The sequence below is a fragment of the Rhinolophus ferrumequinum genome, chromosome 14 (assembly GCF_004115265.2).
Source record: "Rhinolophus ferrumequinum isolate MPI-CBG mRhiFer1 chromosome 14, mRhiFer1_v1.p, whole genome shotgun sequence".
Lineage (NCBI taxonomy): Eukaryota > Metazoa > Chordata > Mammalia > Chiroptera > Rhinolophidae > Rhinolophus > Rhinolophus ferrumequinum.
The window spans coordinates 71,395,908-71,411,292 of record NC_046297.1 but is presented as its reverse complement, the minus strand read 5'-3'; the positions used below and the strand labels follow the sequence as shown (position 1 = coordinate 71,411,292).

At 50.2% G+C, this 15,385-nt stretch overlaps 1 protein-coding gene and 1 long non-coding RNA gene across 4 annotated transcripts in view; one reads left to right on the top strand and one right to left on the bottom strand.

Annotated features, from left to right (window-relative positions):
• Positions 1-15,385, bottom strand: part of DENND3 (DENN domain containing 3) — a 46,138-nt gene that overhangs the window by 23,365 nt on the left and 7,388 nt on the right. For 2 of the 3 annotated variants that reach the window (XM_033125882.1, XM_033125881.1), the window contains exons 4-11: positions 14,356-14,498; positions 13,092-13,203; positions 12,043-12,207; positions 8,455-8,574; positions 7,886-8,104; positions 4,953-5,065; positions 1,423-1,578; positions 287-383 (exon numbers count right to left, since the gene is read on the bottom strand). In XM_033125882.1, coding sequence (XP_032981773.1) covers positions 287-383; positions 1,423-1,578; positions 4,953-5,065; positions 7,886-8,104; positions 8,455-8,574; positions 12,043-12,207; positions 13,092-13,203; positions 14,356-14,498 — 1,125 coding nt within the window. The remainder of the gene's footprint in view (positions 1-286; positions 384-1,422; positions 1,579-4,952; positions 5,066-7,885; positions 8,105-8,454; positions 8,575-12,042; positions 12,208-13,091; positions 13,204-14,355; positions 14,499-15,385) is intronic. The other variant, XM_033125883.1, reaches the window with a different exon arrangement.
• LOC117033676 (uncharacterized) lies at positions 9,174-14,402 on the top strand. Its single transcript, XR_004424939.1, has 3 exons — positions 9,174-11,149; positions 13,933-14,082; positions 14,266-14,402. It is a non-coding gene; the product is annotated as an uncharacterized LOC117033676 (long non-coding RNA).

The window sequence follows — 15,385 nt, the reverse complement described above, 5'->3', positions numbered from 1 at the left end:
GGGGAGCTGGTTACCCAGCCGGGCAGCACATTTTTCAAACTTCATCACACTCGACACTTAAAATGGGCACATTTTGTTCTACGTAAATTACACTCTAAAAAGCCCATTAAAAATAAGAGATGGCCAATGGATCCAAAGGAACCGAGCTAAAATAAACCTTTCAAAACACTAACACCCTTAATAAAATAAGAACAGATGTGGAAAACACTTATTTTGGAAAGTTTTAAATATGGAAAACTGTAAAGAATGAACACACACATGCGCACGAGCCCCACACAGCTCCTACCTGTTTATAGAACTGCTGGTCCCCTGGAGCTCGTGTTTTGAGAAATTCTTCACTATTAAATACTCTGTGTTCATAATTCAAGTGATTCTTCACTTCCCTGACAAAGAGAAAGAGCCTAAGTGTCGAAGTGTGTATTTCTAAATACACACAAAAATATTGCTATTAGAAGCCAAAGAATGGCGACCAGATATACACGCTTTGAAAAGCCCCATTCTTTAGAGAGATTATTCTGACCCCAGAAGGACACAATTTGGGTGTATTTTGTGGTCCAGCTGTTTCGTTACTTCAAGCACAGCTTTTCCCTCCAACTGGAATGACACGCCAGAAGGCGGTGTCACCATCGTCTTCAAGCCCCCTCATTCCTTACGCAAATGAAGATGCAACAATCAATTGTTCATACAAATATGACTGAGTTCAGGGGTGTTGACCCGGGAAGGGCAGCCAGACGCTGAGTGTTAACCCAGGTCGGCCGCCAGTGTGACCCCCACAAGCCACCTCACCTCTTTGCACCATTTCCTCATCTATAAATCTGTGGGCACTTGAGCACACGGTCTCCCAGATCTGAAGTCTACAAATAGAATCAGTAATCTTACAGTGATATTCAGTACGCGGATTGGTCAATGTCTCTTTCCGTTGTGAAGGACAAAGTTATTTCGAGGGGGAGTAAAGTTTTATAATCTGTCGTCATATTTTCTGCTTTTTATGAACTCATCAAGTTATAAAGTATTTAAAAACAAAAAACAAAAAACCGAACCTTGTTCATGAAGGATTTCATCTTAAAAGAACAAAAGGAAAACATAGCGATGACCACACAAATTATGCCACTTGGATCAGAGATGATACAACTGTCTGTGATATAACTCCCATTTCCTCCCAGCAAACAATTTGCTTTATGTAAATATATACATCAAAAGAGTTTGGCCACTAAAATGTCACTTTTGAAATAATCCCCCAGCGTGCTGGCAAGTGGGCAAACTCCGGTCTGACACCTCCCCAGGTGGGGAGGTACTTCCAGCTGCCTCCTGTCTTGCAGGGCTCGGGGGGTTTCAGTCGCCTACGCGCTGGGGGCCGCTGCCATCAGGGACCTGCGAGTGGGCTCTGTGCCCTCTGACAGACACTGGCAATGTTTAAAATACCTGAAGATGCTGACGAGCAGGTGCAGGGAAAGCTGCTGTATCTCGGCGTTCAGCCTCTGCTGCCAGGCACGCCTGCAGGCTCGCCCGTCATTTAGGTCAGTGCTGGCCCGGAGGCGAGTGAGGTCCAGCTCGTGGTGCAGCTGGAGGCCCTGGACTCTGCAGGGAGCAGACGGAAGCGGTTCTGTGACACTGGTGGCTGGCCGCAGAGAACTCCCAGGGAGAGGGCGAGTTCTGGCAGGTGCCTTAGCGCATTTAGGAGGCTGAGAATATCCATCAGTAACTTGGGGGGCATTAAAAAGACATCCCTGGAGTTGATTCACTTCCCAACCTAGTTTATTAGTGCAGACCTCACAGAGGCCTTCAGTTTGCCCACATTTTCATCCAAGATGAATCATTCTGTTCCCCATGCTCTGTCCAGTGAGGGCACACTCCCCTCCCAGCATGGCCAAAGGGTTTCCAGCTCAGGCCTCTTGACTAGCAGGTCAGAGCTGCTTGCGTGGGACACCCCATGCCCTGCCCGGGCCCACTCGCATGGACCAAACATCCTGGCCTGCCAGGGGATGGTCACTTACTCATCTGGGTGTCCCCAGGGACAGGACTAGGATCTGTCTCTGTAACCCATGAGCCAGCAGCAGACATGTCCCAGCCTCCCCAGCGCCACCCACGGCTGCACTCTTAGATGATGCATCTAGGGAAACCAACAGCATTCCCAGGTTTTAAATATGCAAAATAGACGACCCGACACGTGTCTGTGCCATCAATATCTCCTGAGCACCGACTATAGGCCAGGCTGAGTGTGGGACGGCGCAGATGGCAGCAAAGCCTAGCTGTGTGGGGCTGACAGGCGACTGAGAAGAGAGGGAAACAGATGAATGCATCAGAAAATCTGAGGACAGGGGAGGCCAGCCCAGGAGTCCGTGGGGCAATGGCTAGAAATCGGCCAGGCTGGGTGCTGGACAAGAGCTCATCTAGAACCTCGGACCTGGGAGGTAAAAGGTAAGACACTCGTGGCCGTGAACAAATGGGGGCACCCAGCTGCCAAAGGCCCCACATGGGGGTGGGGGGGTGGTGAGATCAGGTCCCAGTGATCAGCAAGGGCCGGTGCAGGACAGGGGTGTACTCTGGACCCCCACATGTGGCGAGAAGCTGCTGCTGGGGCCGGTGCCCCAACCACAGCCAGGAAGGGGTGTGAGCAACTGTGAGGAGGCAGCAGGCTGCTTGGGTACCACAGAGGCAGAAACCGCACTGACGTTCTGCATGAAGACGCACATGGCTGCCTGCAGCAATATCTCTTCCCGTCTCTGTGCAGGACAGTCCTTGCAAAAAGAGGCTGTCCACCCCCCGCCAGCCCTCCTTCCCCCTCCCAGACCCTGGGCCAGCGTGGCCCTGAGCCAAAGCCCGCCCGTGAGGAGTGGGGTGGGGCAGGGAGGACACACTTCTGATCACAGAAAGGCAGAGGGACAGAGAGCATGGCTAGGCGGCCTGTTGTCCCTCCCGGCTCAAGACTGCATGTGGACACACATACTCCAGAACCCTGTGGGGAGACTGGCCGCCATTGCCCAGGCCGCGGCCTCAGAGCCTTTGCAGATGTGCCACCGACCACACAGAGGTCAGTTCACATTTATAAACGAGCTCATCCCACCATTGCTTTGGCGGGGAGAGGGGTCCAGGAATCTGACCCTCTGTGTACATTCTAGAACTCGAACAATTACACATGGACCGAGGCGAGAATCCCATCTTACTGGGGATGCTTGACCAAAGCCACACCTGAGAATCTGCACCAAACACCAGCAAACCTCAGTCCTTGAATGTCACACTCTAGAAGTCAGGTCAGGGGAAAGTGGCTTTTGCTTATCAGGAAGTACACAGACGACGAGGAATGCAGGTTTTGCAAAAGCATTCTCCCCAGGACTCCTGGCTCAGGCTCCTGGCGGGGCACAAAAGAAAAGCCTGTGGACTCCACACCCACAGCCCAGGGAGGACACACATTCCGCCTGTGGGCCTTCGAAATTTTTTAAGATGAAGGAACAATAATAAGGGCGGCACTCCTACATATTTTGCAGAAACTATCCAGGTAGAAGGAACAATTGGCTGAATTGTGTTCCTATGTTGAAGTGCTAACTCCCAGGGCCTCAGAAGGTGACTGTATCAGGAGATAAGGTCTAGAAAGAGGTAAAAGGAGGGTGTTAGAGCAGGCCCTGATCCAGTCTGACTGGTGTCCTTACAGGAGGAGATGGGGACACAGACGTGCACAGAGGGACGACCACATGAGGACACGGGGAGGAGACGGCCGTCTGCACGCCGAGGAGAGACGCCTCAGGAGAGACCAGCCCTGCCCACACCTGGGTCCCCAACTTCCGGCCTCCAGGACTGTCTGACAAGAAATGTGTGTTGCTTCAGTGGTATCTGTTACAGCCCGAGCTGACTGACACACAGAGAAGGGTCAGAAATCAGAAAAGACAAGCCAGGGAGCAGACACAGACACCTCCTTCTTCTCCCGCGGCTCGCAGGCCTCCGTTCTGCCTTCATCGGATCTCCCAGCAGACAGAATACAGGGAGGCGTGGTCCCCACTGGCTTCCCCACAAACCACACGGCCTGGCTCCTTGCGGCGCTCATCCTGCCCCACACGTCCACGGATTCCTTCTGGAGTCTCCCTGACCGCGGTCCACCCCACGGGCTGGGAGGACTAAACGCAGAATCTCCCGCTACCATTTCATTAGATTCCAAAGGACACAACGTGCTCAGTGGAACGACCTGTGGGAGCCCTGGCACTGCCCCATGCTCTCCGCACGTCCCTCCCGGGGTGCCAGACGCACCTTGGTCCCACACAGCAGTCACCACACCCCTTTCCCCCAGCCCAGAAGCAACACGTGTAAGGGTCCCCACCAAGCTTCTCCCCACGACAGGGGCCGCAGGGCCCACAAAACCTAAAATATTTATTATCTGGCCCTTTTGGGAAGAAGGTTGCTGATGCCTGATTAGGCCAATGAATCTTAGCAGAAGTGATGCAAACAACCGTTAACAGCTGCGAGGCAAAGCATGCAGAAAGGACAGCACTGAGAGGGTGCCAAGGAGCAAAAAGAGAAAGACAGCATCTTCCTCCAGGATGATGGGTCACATCTGTCAGGGTCCCCAGGACTGACAGGGTCACGGGCAGGGGCCAGGTCTCTTCTGCTCGTTATTCCACACACGCTGCCCTGTGTGAGGCACACAGTGGGTGTTGGAGACATGTCTGGGGTGTGAATAAACGAAGGAGAAGGAACTTCACGGACACTGGGCCACAACAGCAGGAGGCTTCCCGGGGGGGACGTGACCCCACCTGACTGACGCAAATGGGGCCACGATTAGTATTTAAACCAGATCAGAATGAAGACAAATGACTTTTGCTTTTGAAAAATCACAAATAATTCCCAAGTGCTAACTACATAAAACATGCATCCATAACAGAAGGCTGGCAAAGGTAGTCAGAACCGGCAAGTACAGCACTTGAACCGAGATCTTTCCAAACACGTACAGTTCCTCACTTTACCTCTGAATGAACGTCTGCGCGGCCAGGAGAGGGATGTCGGGGACGTCCATGTGGTCACTTGAGTAGGTGATGCTCCCGATGTCAATATTTATCAGAATTAAACCATCAGCTTCCTATGAATTAAGTGTAAAGACTGACGTGAGAATTTCAATTTACACACATCTTTGGAAACTCCAAAATACATTTTGCGTTCACCGAGACAGTGTCATTGTTAATTAAATCACCCTTCCTAATATGTACACAGAGCCTTTATAATATCTCTACCACAAGAAGGCAGCAACTGCCATGAGTTATGTTACGGAGCTAAATGCCTGTGTCTGAGTCAAGATTCTAATACATGTCAGGATTTCACCTACCCTGGTACAAACACTGTTGGTACTACTTCAGGGAGCCTGGAGAGAACATTCCAGAACTGCAATGAGAGCAACACCAACATTCAACACCTAATGCGTTGGTTCAGCCTCCCTGCCAACTCTGCCCTCCAAGAACCAGAGTGTGGGCAGGACCCTGGGCTCACTAACCACACACACACACACACACTCAGCATTTTTGAAATATGTACATGGATTACTTATAAAGTCTTATCTGTGACAAAATACACAAATAATGAGTTATGCACTAGAGTCCTGCAATTCAACAGTCCCCTGGAATGTGTCGTTGGAATCTCTCTGAAGGTCGCCCCTCCCAGCTGGGAGTGGAAAAGTGCACAGACGACGTCCGCCCTGGGAACACACACAGGCTCTAAGACAGCGGGTGAACAGCGGTGCCCTTCGCGGACATCAGTGCCGAATGTTCGCAGGTCACCGCACAGAGGTGCCGCAGTGTGGCCTCCAGACTCCCAGCACCACAGACAGAAACACCCAAACCCCAAAGGCTTTCAGTTAAAACCTGCTGCTCGTCCTGAAACCCTCCAGAAGAGGTAAATCATTACAAGGGATCCCTTCATGACTGCTGACCGGAGCTGTTAAGTAAACACCACAAAATGTTTCCCTTCTGAAGGGTCTGATGCAAGACGGTTTTTTCCCCCAAATGACTAAAAAAGAAACACAGTATTAAACTTCAGAGCATAGCCTATTTTGTTCTCATTTGCAAGGCGGACCGGGTGACGCTTTTCCGTTCCCTCCATGAAGGTCTGAATGGCCTTTTCTTAAAGTGTGTTTGTCCCCTGGTGAGTCACTCACTTTGGCAAGCACAGGAAGACACGCAGCTCCTTCCTAGGAAGGGCGGGCCAGCACCACACTTACTGCCTTTCTGGGGATTTACTCTAAAAGCAAACGCAGGGCATGGGGGCCACGCGTGAGGACTATTGGGGACAGGTAGGAGTGCACGGTAGGAAATGAAAACCTGCCTGTTGGTGAGCGCCTGCAAAGGTATGGCGCTCACCACCAGCAGTGGCTGGGGATACGCACATCAAACCCACCGTGTGGTCCCACGTCCCACCCACCAGGATGGCTAGGCTCAAAGACTGACAATAACAAGTGTTGGGGAGGACGTGGACAGCAGAACCCTCCTCCATGGCTGGTGGGAATGGAAAACAGGGCGGCTGCTTCGGGAAACAGTCTGACCGTGTCTCAAACACAGAGTAACCATCAGACCCAGCCAGTCCACTCCTCGGTGAGCGGAAACACAGGTCCACACAAAAACCTGCCCATGGAGCTCACAGAGGTGCATTCTTCACAACAGGCAAAAGGGAAAAACACCTCAAATGTCCATCGACTGATGAATGGGCAGACTGTGGAATAGTCCGCCATACGCTGAAACCCCATTCGGCACTAAAAACCAAGTCATGCTACCTGCTACAACGTGGGAGAACCTCACAAAACAGACTGAGCGAAAGCGGCCGGACCCCCGAGGCCATGTAGTGAGTGGCTGCACCCCTGACAATCCACAGGTGTGGAACAGGCAAATCCAGAGAGACGAAGGAGATCGTCGTTGCCGGGGTCTGGCGGGGACAGAAAGGGGGTGACTGCTGATGCACAGAGGCTTTCTTTGTGGGGTCATGAAGCCGTCCAAAATTAGGTGACGCAACTCTCCAAAGTTACTGAAAGTCACTGGACGGTACATTTTGGTCAGGTAAACTTTGTGGCATATAAATTATATCTGAATGCAGCTGTTTTAAAGAACCCAACCTGATCTGCCTGCTGGCAGTGTCACAGCCTGTGTCACAAGCCCATGACATCAGCTCACCATCTAAATGTATGCCATCTGCAGTCAGCATAACAGCAAAAACAGCTACCACGTACTAAGCCCCTACCGTGTGCCAGCCGCTGTCCTGGCGACTCCTTGGGTCCTCACCATAACAATGAGGTGAGCACGGTTATTGGTCTTTTATAACCAGGACGCTGAGGAGCTCACCACGCTGTCACAGGCCAGTCACACAGTGAGAAAACGGCCAAAGAACTCAGCAAGGCCCACGAACCCCACTGACACTGACCAGCGAGCTGCATGCACGTCTATTTCCTAGGAAGACGGTCCACAGGGCAACAGAAGCTTTAATAAAAGAAAAGAACGAAAATAGCACTAACAATGGCAGGAACTGTCCACCAAGCCGCAGTCACACACCGGGCGCTGGGTGGGGGTGCCGGGCAGTCTTCAGCTCAGAGCCCTGCCCGTGACAATGCGTCCTTGCCCCACTTCACAGACGAAGAAACTGAGACTTAGCAAAGTAACTCACTCAAGGTCGAGAAACTAGTAAGCAGCAGAGGCCACACTTGAAACCGCAGTGGGGTGGTGTGAGGACATGAGGCCGTACACCGTGTGTGTGGGGGGAGGGGGGCGCCTGGCGCACATGTGCTCAGGGACGGAAGTGACACGTGCTCAGTGACCCTGTGACCTCAGGCCTCAGTTCAGGCACTTCCAGAGCAGCTTCCCATGAGTCCCCGCCATGGGCTCCCAAGAACTCAACGTTCTAGCTCACGTGGTCGACACCTAACCTTGCTGACTTCTTCAAAGTGGTCGAGGTGGCAGCCCATGAGGAAGGACGTGGGCGCCATGACAAAGTCCAGCATCTGCCCCGACAGGATGGGCACGAACGTGTGCTTCCACTGCAGGGGGTGCAGGTAGACCAGGAAGCACTCGGTGACCAGCGTCAGCAGGGCCCAGTTGGAGGAGAAGAACACGATACGTTGCTCCGTCAGGAGGCATGTCAGGATCTGGGGGGGCCAACAAACCATGTGCACGCTGACGGCGGGCCCGGTCAACGCCAAACGCTCATAAACACGCCGCCACCCAGCAAACCCAGACGGGGACAGCTTCCACCCGGGGGTTGAGGGGGCCCCTGCTCCAGCTGCCCAAACGAAAGCCACTCGGACCCCCCACTAAAAGTGCTATCTGGAGACAGCGGAGTGAAGGTCAGCTTGAAGCAGGAAACATGAACGCTTCGAGGCCGCGGGTCCCCAGCACTGGGAGACGCTTGTGTTTGAATCGTCTCTGACACAACCGCAGTTCTGATGCCCATTTTAGCCAATGGGCATGAGACTCTCAGGTGTGGGAGGGGACGCACCTGCAGCACCTTCTCAGGTCTGAAGCACAGCAAGGGGAGGTGAAGGTCCAGGTCGATGACTGGGCTTTCGGGGTCCGCTCGTGAGGGAAACACGACCTGGAGTGGTTTCATGTTATATGTCTGCAAAGACCAATTTCCGTAATTAGTTCAGAGAGCTGCTCCCAGCGAAGGCTGAACTGCATGAAAATTCACTATTTGAGCTCAGAAAGCATCTGAGTGAGAAAACCCTTTTGAAGACTCATGCTGTCACTGTGCATGTCACAGAACAATAAAACAGTCTAGTGATATACAGGGCTGCCAATAATGGTCCATACGTAACCTGAGTACTTCACGTCCTTCGCAGCCAAACTTCCTTAAACTCTAATTAATCAGCGACCTGCTCATGGGCGAAACAAAGATAAACTGCCACCCAGCCACAAATTTTAAATCAAGCATGCTCGAATCAATTGTAGCTGGTCCGCATTATTCTTAGTTACTGCATAGTGTGTATTCTCTGAGTATGTTCAATTTAATAGTCAAAGCTCCTTAAAGACATATAATTCAAAAAATTTTAAGAAAGACACTTTATTTTTCTAAATATTATTTTAAAATAACACCTCGGGGGCAGCCAGTTAGCTCAGTTGGTCAGAGCGTGGTGCTCTTAACAATAAAGTTGCCGGTTCGATCCCCACATGGGCCACTGTGAGCTGTGCCCTCCACAACTAGATTGAAACAACCACTTGACTTGGAGCTGAGGGGTCCTGGAAAAACACACTTAAAATAAAAATTAAAAACAAAAAGTTTAAAAAAGAAAAAACACCTCAAATTCCATATTTACAGAACACCTCGTATGTGTCAAAGGACTTGGGGGACACGAAGGCGGAAGCTATGGTCCCCTCCACTTAGGGCGTTCAGGCATGCCAAGGAGACAGGCCGTGAAGTGTCGGTTTCTACCTCCCGTGGTATCAGCCACACAGGGGGTGCTCAGGAAACGCTGGGTCCCTGCCCCGCCCCCTTGAAGCGCCCCGATTCAGCAGAATAGAATGATCCATGTGTGAGCAAAGCACTGGGGCAAAGCATGGGGAGAAGCAGTCAGATCTGATGGATGGAGAGGCTTCCTCCAGGAGAAGCCTGGGAGGACGAGAACCTGAGAGAAGCAGAGGGAAGCAGAGAGAAGCAGAGTACCACAGGGCCCCCAGAAATGTGTGCAGTCAGTGTCATTTTGTTCTAACAGTGATGTGATGCCATTGAACTTAACTCCTGTTTATGTCAGTCAGCCTAGGGGACCACTGGTCTCCTTAAAAGTCATTTTACTGAAAGTCACAGAACCTGCTGGTGACATTAAATGAGGACTTACTGTATTGGGTGGAGAAAACAGGTCACAGAAAAAAATATTCACAATTCATACTTCTAGACATCTCAGTCACTTGTCTAAGTGTATTTTCATGCAAAAAAAAAAAAAAAATCCACCCTGAAAACAAGACTAATTTCTGACGGTGAGGACACTTACAAGTGCCTCCTAGCAATACTTGGGGCTGCCCCTGCTTTCTTGTACCCGTTTGTCCATAGAAACAAGACTCATTAAAAATTCAGCAGATTCACCTAGTTGAACAATAACATCCTTTTTATTTAAAACAAAACAGAGTAAAGCAGTTAAATCCTCCAAGTGGCGACAAATTATTAATGACTGTAAAGTGTGTACAAAAGATTCCCCTCAGTGTTTCAAAAGAGAAAGGTCAACCAGCTACCTAAGGAAAGATGAAAACCAAACAGCAATGGAAGTCACTCTGCGGGGATACTGCTCAGTCCCTGGGACACCCAAGGCTTGTGCTGGCGGCTTGATGGTACTTAAGACTCACGCCCTCTGAGGCGGGTTCTGTTGTTCTGCCCACTTTACAGATGAAGAAACTGAGGAGGGAGAGCTATTTTAGGTAACTACTTTCCAAATTCCAGCTTGACTGGCACACCAGAAAAAGAATACACTTCACATTCAAAGCAACACAGAAAGTGTCTCGGGTACAGTAAGAACAAAAATATGTTTCCCTGTGTACACCCAGTAATACCCATGATGTGAAAAGCAAGTGAAATCAGACCCACTCATGGGCAGAGAGAAACCAGAGTGGGTCAAGGTCGCGGGTGCTCCCAGTGTCTGCTCTCCTCGGGCTGCTGGTCAGAGAAGGGACACGGACCTGGGGCCAGAGGCTGGGCGCTGCCTCCCTGCAGTCTGCTGTGGGGTCTCACGCCGCGTCCCACCCGCACAGACCACAGATGACCCGACGCAGGGGTGACAGGACATACACTGCAGAGCAGAAGAACCACATGTCGCTACCACATCCACAACACCCTCTAAACCGACATTTCTTGGCAGGGGGTTCCAGAAAATACTGCTCAATCAGCTCCTGTGTCACATGAGAACCTTGACCTCAACTGACCTCTCGGGTTTCCTCAACACAGTTAACAGCCGCTGTTCCACGACATTCCCCAAAACAGATTATGGCCCTTCTATCGACTCGGACCCAATAGCTAAGGACACTTGCTAAGGGGGGATCACAGTGACAAGCTGGACCCAAACTAACCCAGCACACGCAGACAAGCGCACGAGACCCACGGGGAGGCGCCCATTCAGTGAGCACTGCCAGCTAATACGAAACACAAGTCCTTCTATCATTCGTTCGTGAACAGCCATCTGCAGAGCAGCGATGTGCCAGGCATTAAGGTAAGCCCTGGGTACGCAGTCCTGAACGTGGCCTCTGTCCTATGCTCAGAGTCTGACGGAGAAAATGGACGTTAAACAAAAAGCACACACACACCCACAATCCCTAACTGCAGACTAGGAGCCTAACCGACATCTGAGCCATGACCTCCGAGGAGCTGGCCACGAGAAAATGGAGAGGGTGGGACTCCTGGGAACAGCATGTGCAAGAGCCCTGTGGCAGCACCTGTGAGGGCGGAGTCCAGTGTAGCTGAAGAACAGTGAGCAAGGGGGGTCAGTGACACAAGACAGAGCTGGACAGTGACACGGGGCAGGGATGCAGGACTGGGTGAAGGCAGACCGCGAGAAACCATTGCAGGGTTTTAAGCACAAAAGGAGAGACTACTTTATAGATTTCAACCATCTTTCCAGCCACTACACAAAGGATGAACTCAATGAAGGGTCAAGAATGGAAGCGGAGAGATGAGTGGTTCCCGAAGTCATGCAGGTGGGAGAAGCTGGGGCCCAGAATGGGGTGGTGGCAGTGGATGAGGGCAAAGTGGAAACAGACGCTGCAGGTAGACTGGTCAGGTGTGACAGACAGAGCAAATGTGGGGTGAAGAGAAGGTGTCAATAATGACCCCCCAACATACGCTTTCGCACTGAGGGTGAGAAATGAAGAACCAAATACTAATTAATTCAAGAGCCTAAGACACAGACAATCGGTGTAAGTACTACTGATGCACTGCGTAGGTTCAAAGGCAGAATAGGAAAAGTGAGAGTTAACCCTGCAACTGTTGTGAACGCAGGGATTCTGTTCCCTGCTGTAGCAGGTCCCCAGGGAATACTTGCTGAGTTTATAGAACCAGAACGTGAAGTTGATGATTTCACTGCATGATAAAAAAAATACCAGTTACCCAGGTAATAAAGATGAGTGTCTCTGCACAGAACAAGCACTCAGTAAATTTGCCTACAAACATTTCTGGAAGCAGGAAGAAGGCAGAGAGGCAAGCTGCTCTGACTCTGGGTCTGGCGTGAGGCTGGCAGGGTTTTGTCCCCGGCAGACTGCTGCGTGGAGGGTCCTGTTACAAACACACGTTTTCAGTCACATGTCTCCTGAGAAATGAATGCTTTCAACTGTCCATAATAATCAAAATGTAAACAACCAAGGTTACTGTATATCATCTTCCACGAGGGACCAATAGAGTGAAACTGATTCACTACTTACTATACATTTCAAGATGTTTATTTAACAGGTGTCTTTTAAAAAAACACAGAAGAAGAAGCATCCTATCATTAAACTAGTTTGGAAAATGCTGCCTCAAACAGGTTTTATCACAGAGCGTAACAGTGTGACCTGCTACTCAAGAAAAGGGGACCGTGGCTGCATTTCTCCAACGTCTTTAACCCTGGAACCCTCGTGTCACGAAACAGCCAATAACAGCTCAGAACTGGGGTTCCACGGCACCCAGTTTGGGAAATGCCTGTCTATTGACTAATATAATGGCCCTGTGAATAACAAGATATATATACGTATATATACCAGTTACTTTTCATTAATCACATTGGACAGGAGAAAACATTAAGCAACTAAATACAATACCCAATATTCCAGCCAAAATGGAAATTTGTAACAAGTAAATTCTGTGTTTTCTGCACAGCAAACTAAAGGGGCCTATTACTAGCTCAGAACCTATTTATCATGAGCCACTCAGCAGAAGTCAAGCCTCCACATTTGACTTTAGAACAAAATTTCATTTCTAAATTTCTAGGAAATAAATTTCTAATTTATATTTAGTTTTTTGACCTTTAGAAATGGAGTAAAAATAAAAAAAAAACACTTCTGTAAGGAACTCGAAAAGCATAATTTAAACACAGCTAGCACTTAAGAAATCATTTAAAACATTTAAACCATCTTCATCCTGTTACTTGTACTATTTGCAAAGGAAAAACGTAAGGTAATTACCAAGTGGAGTGGCCCAGGCGGCGGGCTAGGGATTAAAGATAGTTTGGCAGCAAAATCTTTTATATGATTCTCCACTTCAAAATCTTTACAGGACTTCAGATGAGTCAATAAACTGAAATCAAAAACAAAAGTCAAATCACAAAATACATATGAGAATCCAGTTGTTCCCTTTAGCATTTGTAATCAAAGCGGAACTCTCTGCAAGGGCCTTGTCAGCAATTCCAGGACTTTCGTCCACAGGAGGGTGGCTACCCAGAGTGGGGGGAGCGCCTGGAAGAGGTACCAGGGGAGTTTGGGGTTTTTTTTAGGGGGCTGGAGGGTGCTGGCTGCCTTCTGTTTCTTGATCTGGGGCTGGTTACACGAGTGTGTTCCCTTTGTGAAAAATTACTGGACTGTTTGCAGGTCTCTGTATGTGTTATACTTCAGTAAGGAATAAACAACCTCGGACAGGAAAGTTTTTGAGAGTTTGTTTCCAAAATGCGTCCTGACGTTTGAAGTATATGATATAAAAATATAATAGAAAAGTGGGTGCCTGGGGCAGAGGGGCTGGGAAAGGACTGCAAGGGGCACGAGGGAACTTTCGGGGTGATGAAAATGACCTGTTTCCCTGTGCTGGTGGTTACACAGGTGTACACATTTGGCAAAACTCAGCCAACTGTACACTCAAAATGGGTGGGCTTTAGTGCCTGTCAATTGTACCCCATAAATGTTAAACTGTTCACGTCCATAAAATGGATAAACTCTAGGGACACTGCTTTTCTAAAAACGACAAAAATGGGCAGTGCAATGCATGTTGTACTAGACACACTCATTTGTTCATTCACTTGACTCTTTCCCTCAGATGCTTTGGGCGATGCACCACGTGACACGCCCTGGGCTGGCTCCAGGGTCAGTGACCATGAAAGCCAAAGAGACACAGCTTAGCTCTCCGGAGGGGCAGGCTTTCAACTCAGTGTCGGCGTTCAGACAGTTAAAGATTCTACCAGAAAAGGTAATTTTTAAAATGTGAATACAACGCATCAGCACTAACAGCAGCCTGCTGGTTTTCTCAGGTAGCCAGGAGAAGTTTTTCCTGATTTGTGCCTCTTTTTTAAACACCCAAGGAAAACCACATCCTGCACATTAACTTTGGTCTTGTCTTTCCTGCATCCCATCCCCGTGTTATCATTTCCAGAAGGAGCGAGGTGGCCAAACCTGAGCCTGCCCCTGATGGCCCATGTGCGGTGGTGGCCATGTGGTCCGGAGCACCCAGCGCAGCACTCACCAGGAAAGGCAGTCCCTGAAAGCGTTGTAATAGGGGAACCTGGAGACCACGCACACCGCGTAGGGCACGAAGCCGCCAGCCATGCTCCCGCTCAGCCGGGATGGCTCCCAGTGTGCCTGGCCGTTGTAGAAACAGTGTTCATCCTAGAGAAACAGCAACAGAGACCTGTCACCTCCCGACCCACCTGGAAGATCACCCTACCTGTCTTCAAAAGCATCAGCATTTCCAGACGGAAACGGGGCTTCAGAGGCGGGACAGAGTCGACCCTCTCCAAGACAGGGGCCGTGCTAGGCTTTCACTGCCAAGTCGGAATGAGCACTGGCCTTTCAACCCATTTTGCCGGCCCCACTGGGTGCCTGCTCCATAGAGGAGCAGAGGTTACAAAGAGGGTTAAGGTGCGCCCCTGCCCTGGAGAAGCTGGCAGGTTTGAGCGAGAAGGAATGCAGTTACAACACAGCGGGACACAGAAGGGGCCACAGGGCTCGGATTAAAAAGGAAGAAATGCAGCAGTATTCGTGGGTGCCTGGGAACGAGGTGGGTGTCTCGGGCAGGAAGAGGGAGCCGAGGGACCTCGTTCATGACAAGGGATCTCCACTAGAGAAACAGCACAGCCCCCGGTTCCATAAGGCACAGCTCACTGGGGAGCTTCCAAGTGGCATAATATTTGGGGCCTAAATCCTGGGCCCGGGGGTTGGGGCTGTTTGGGTAGGGCTGGAGGGGCATGATCTCTTCAGTTTGGGACTTTTTGGACTTGAGGTACTAGTAAGATAGGCAGGTAAAGGCAGAAGCCCAGGAGACAGTCAGCTATGCCATCTGTCTACCCACCAATATTGAATGAACACGCACCACTCTGGAGTCAGTCTGCTTCAGTTCAAATCCTCATTGCTGTGTGACCTCAAGCAAGTCACTTAACCTCTCTGTGCCCCCACTGTCTCATCTGGAAAATGGGGATGGCACTTTCGTTCATCGTGGTAAGGATTAGATGACTCGCTATGCATTTGGGTCATGCTGGTGCTGAGCTGCTATACGC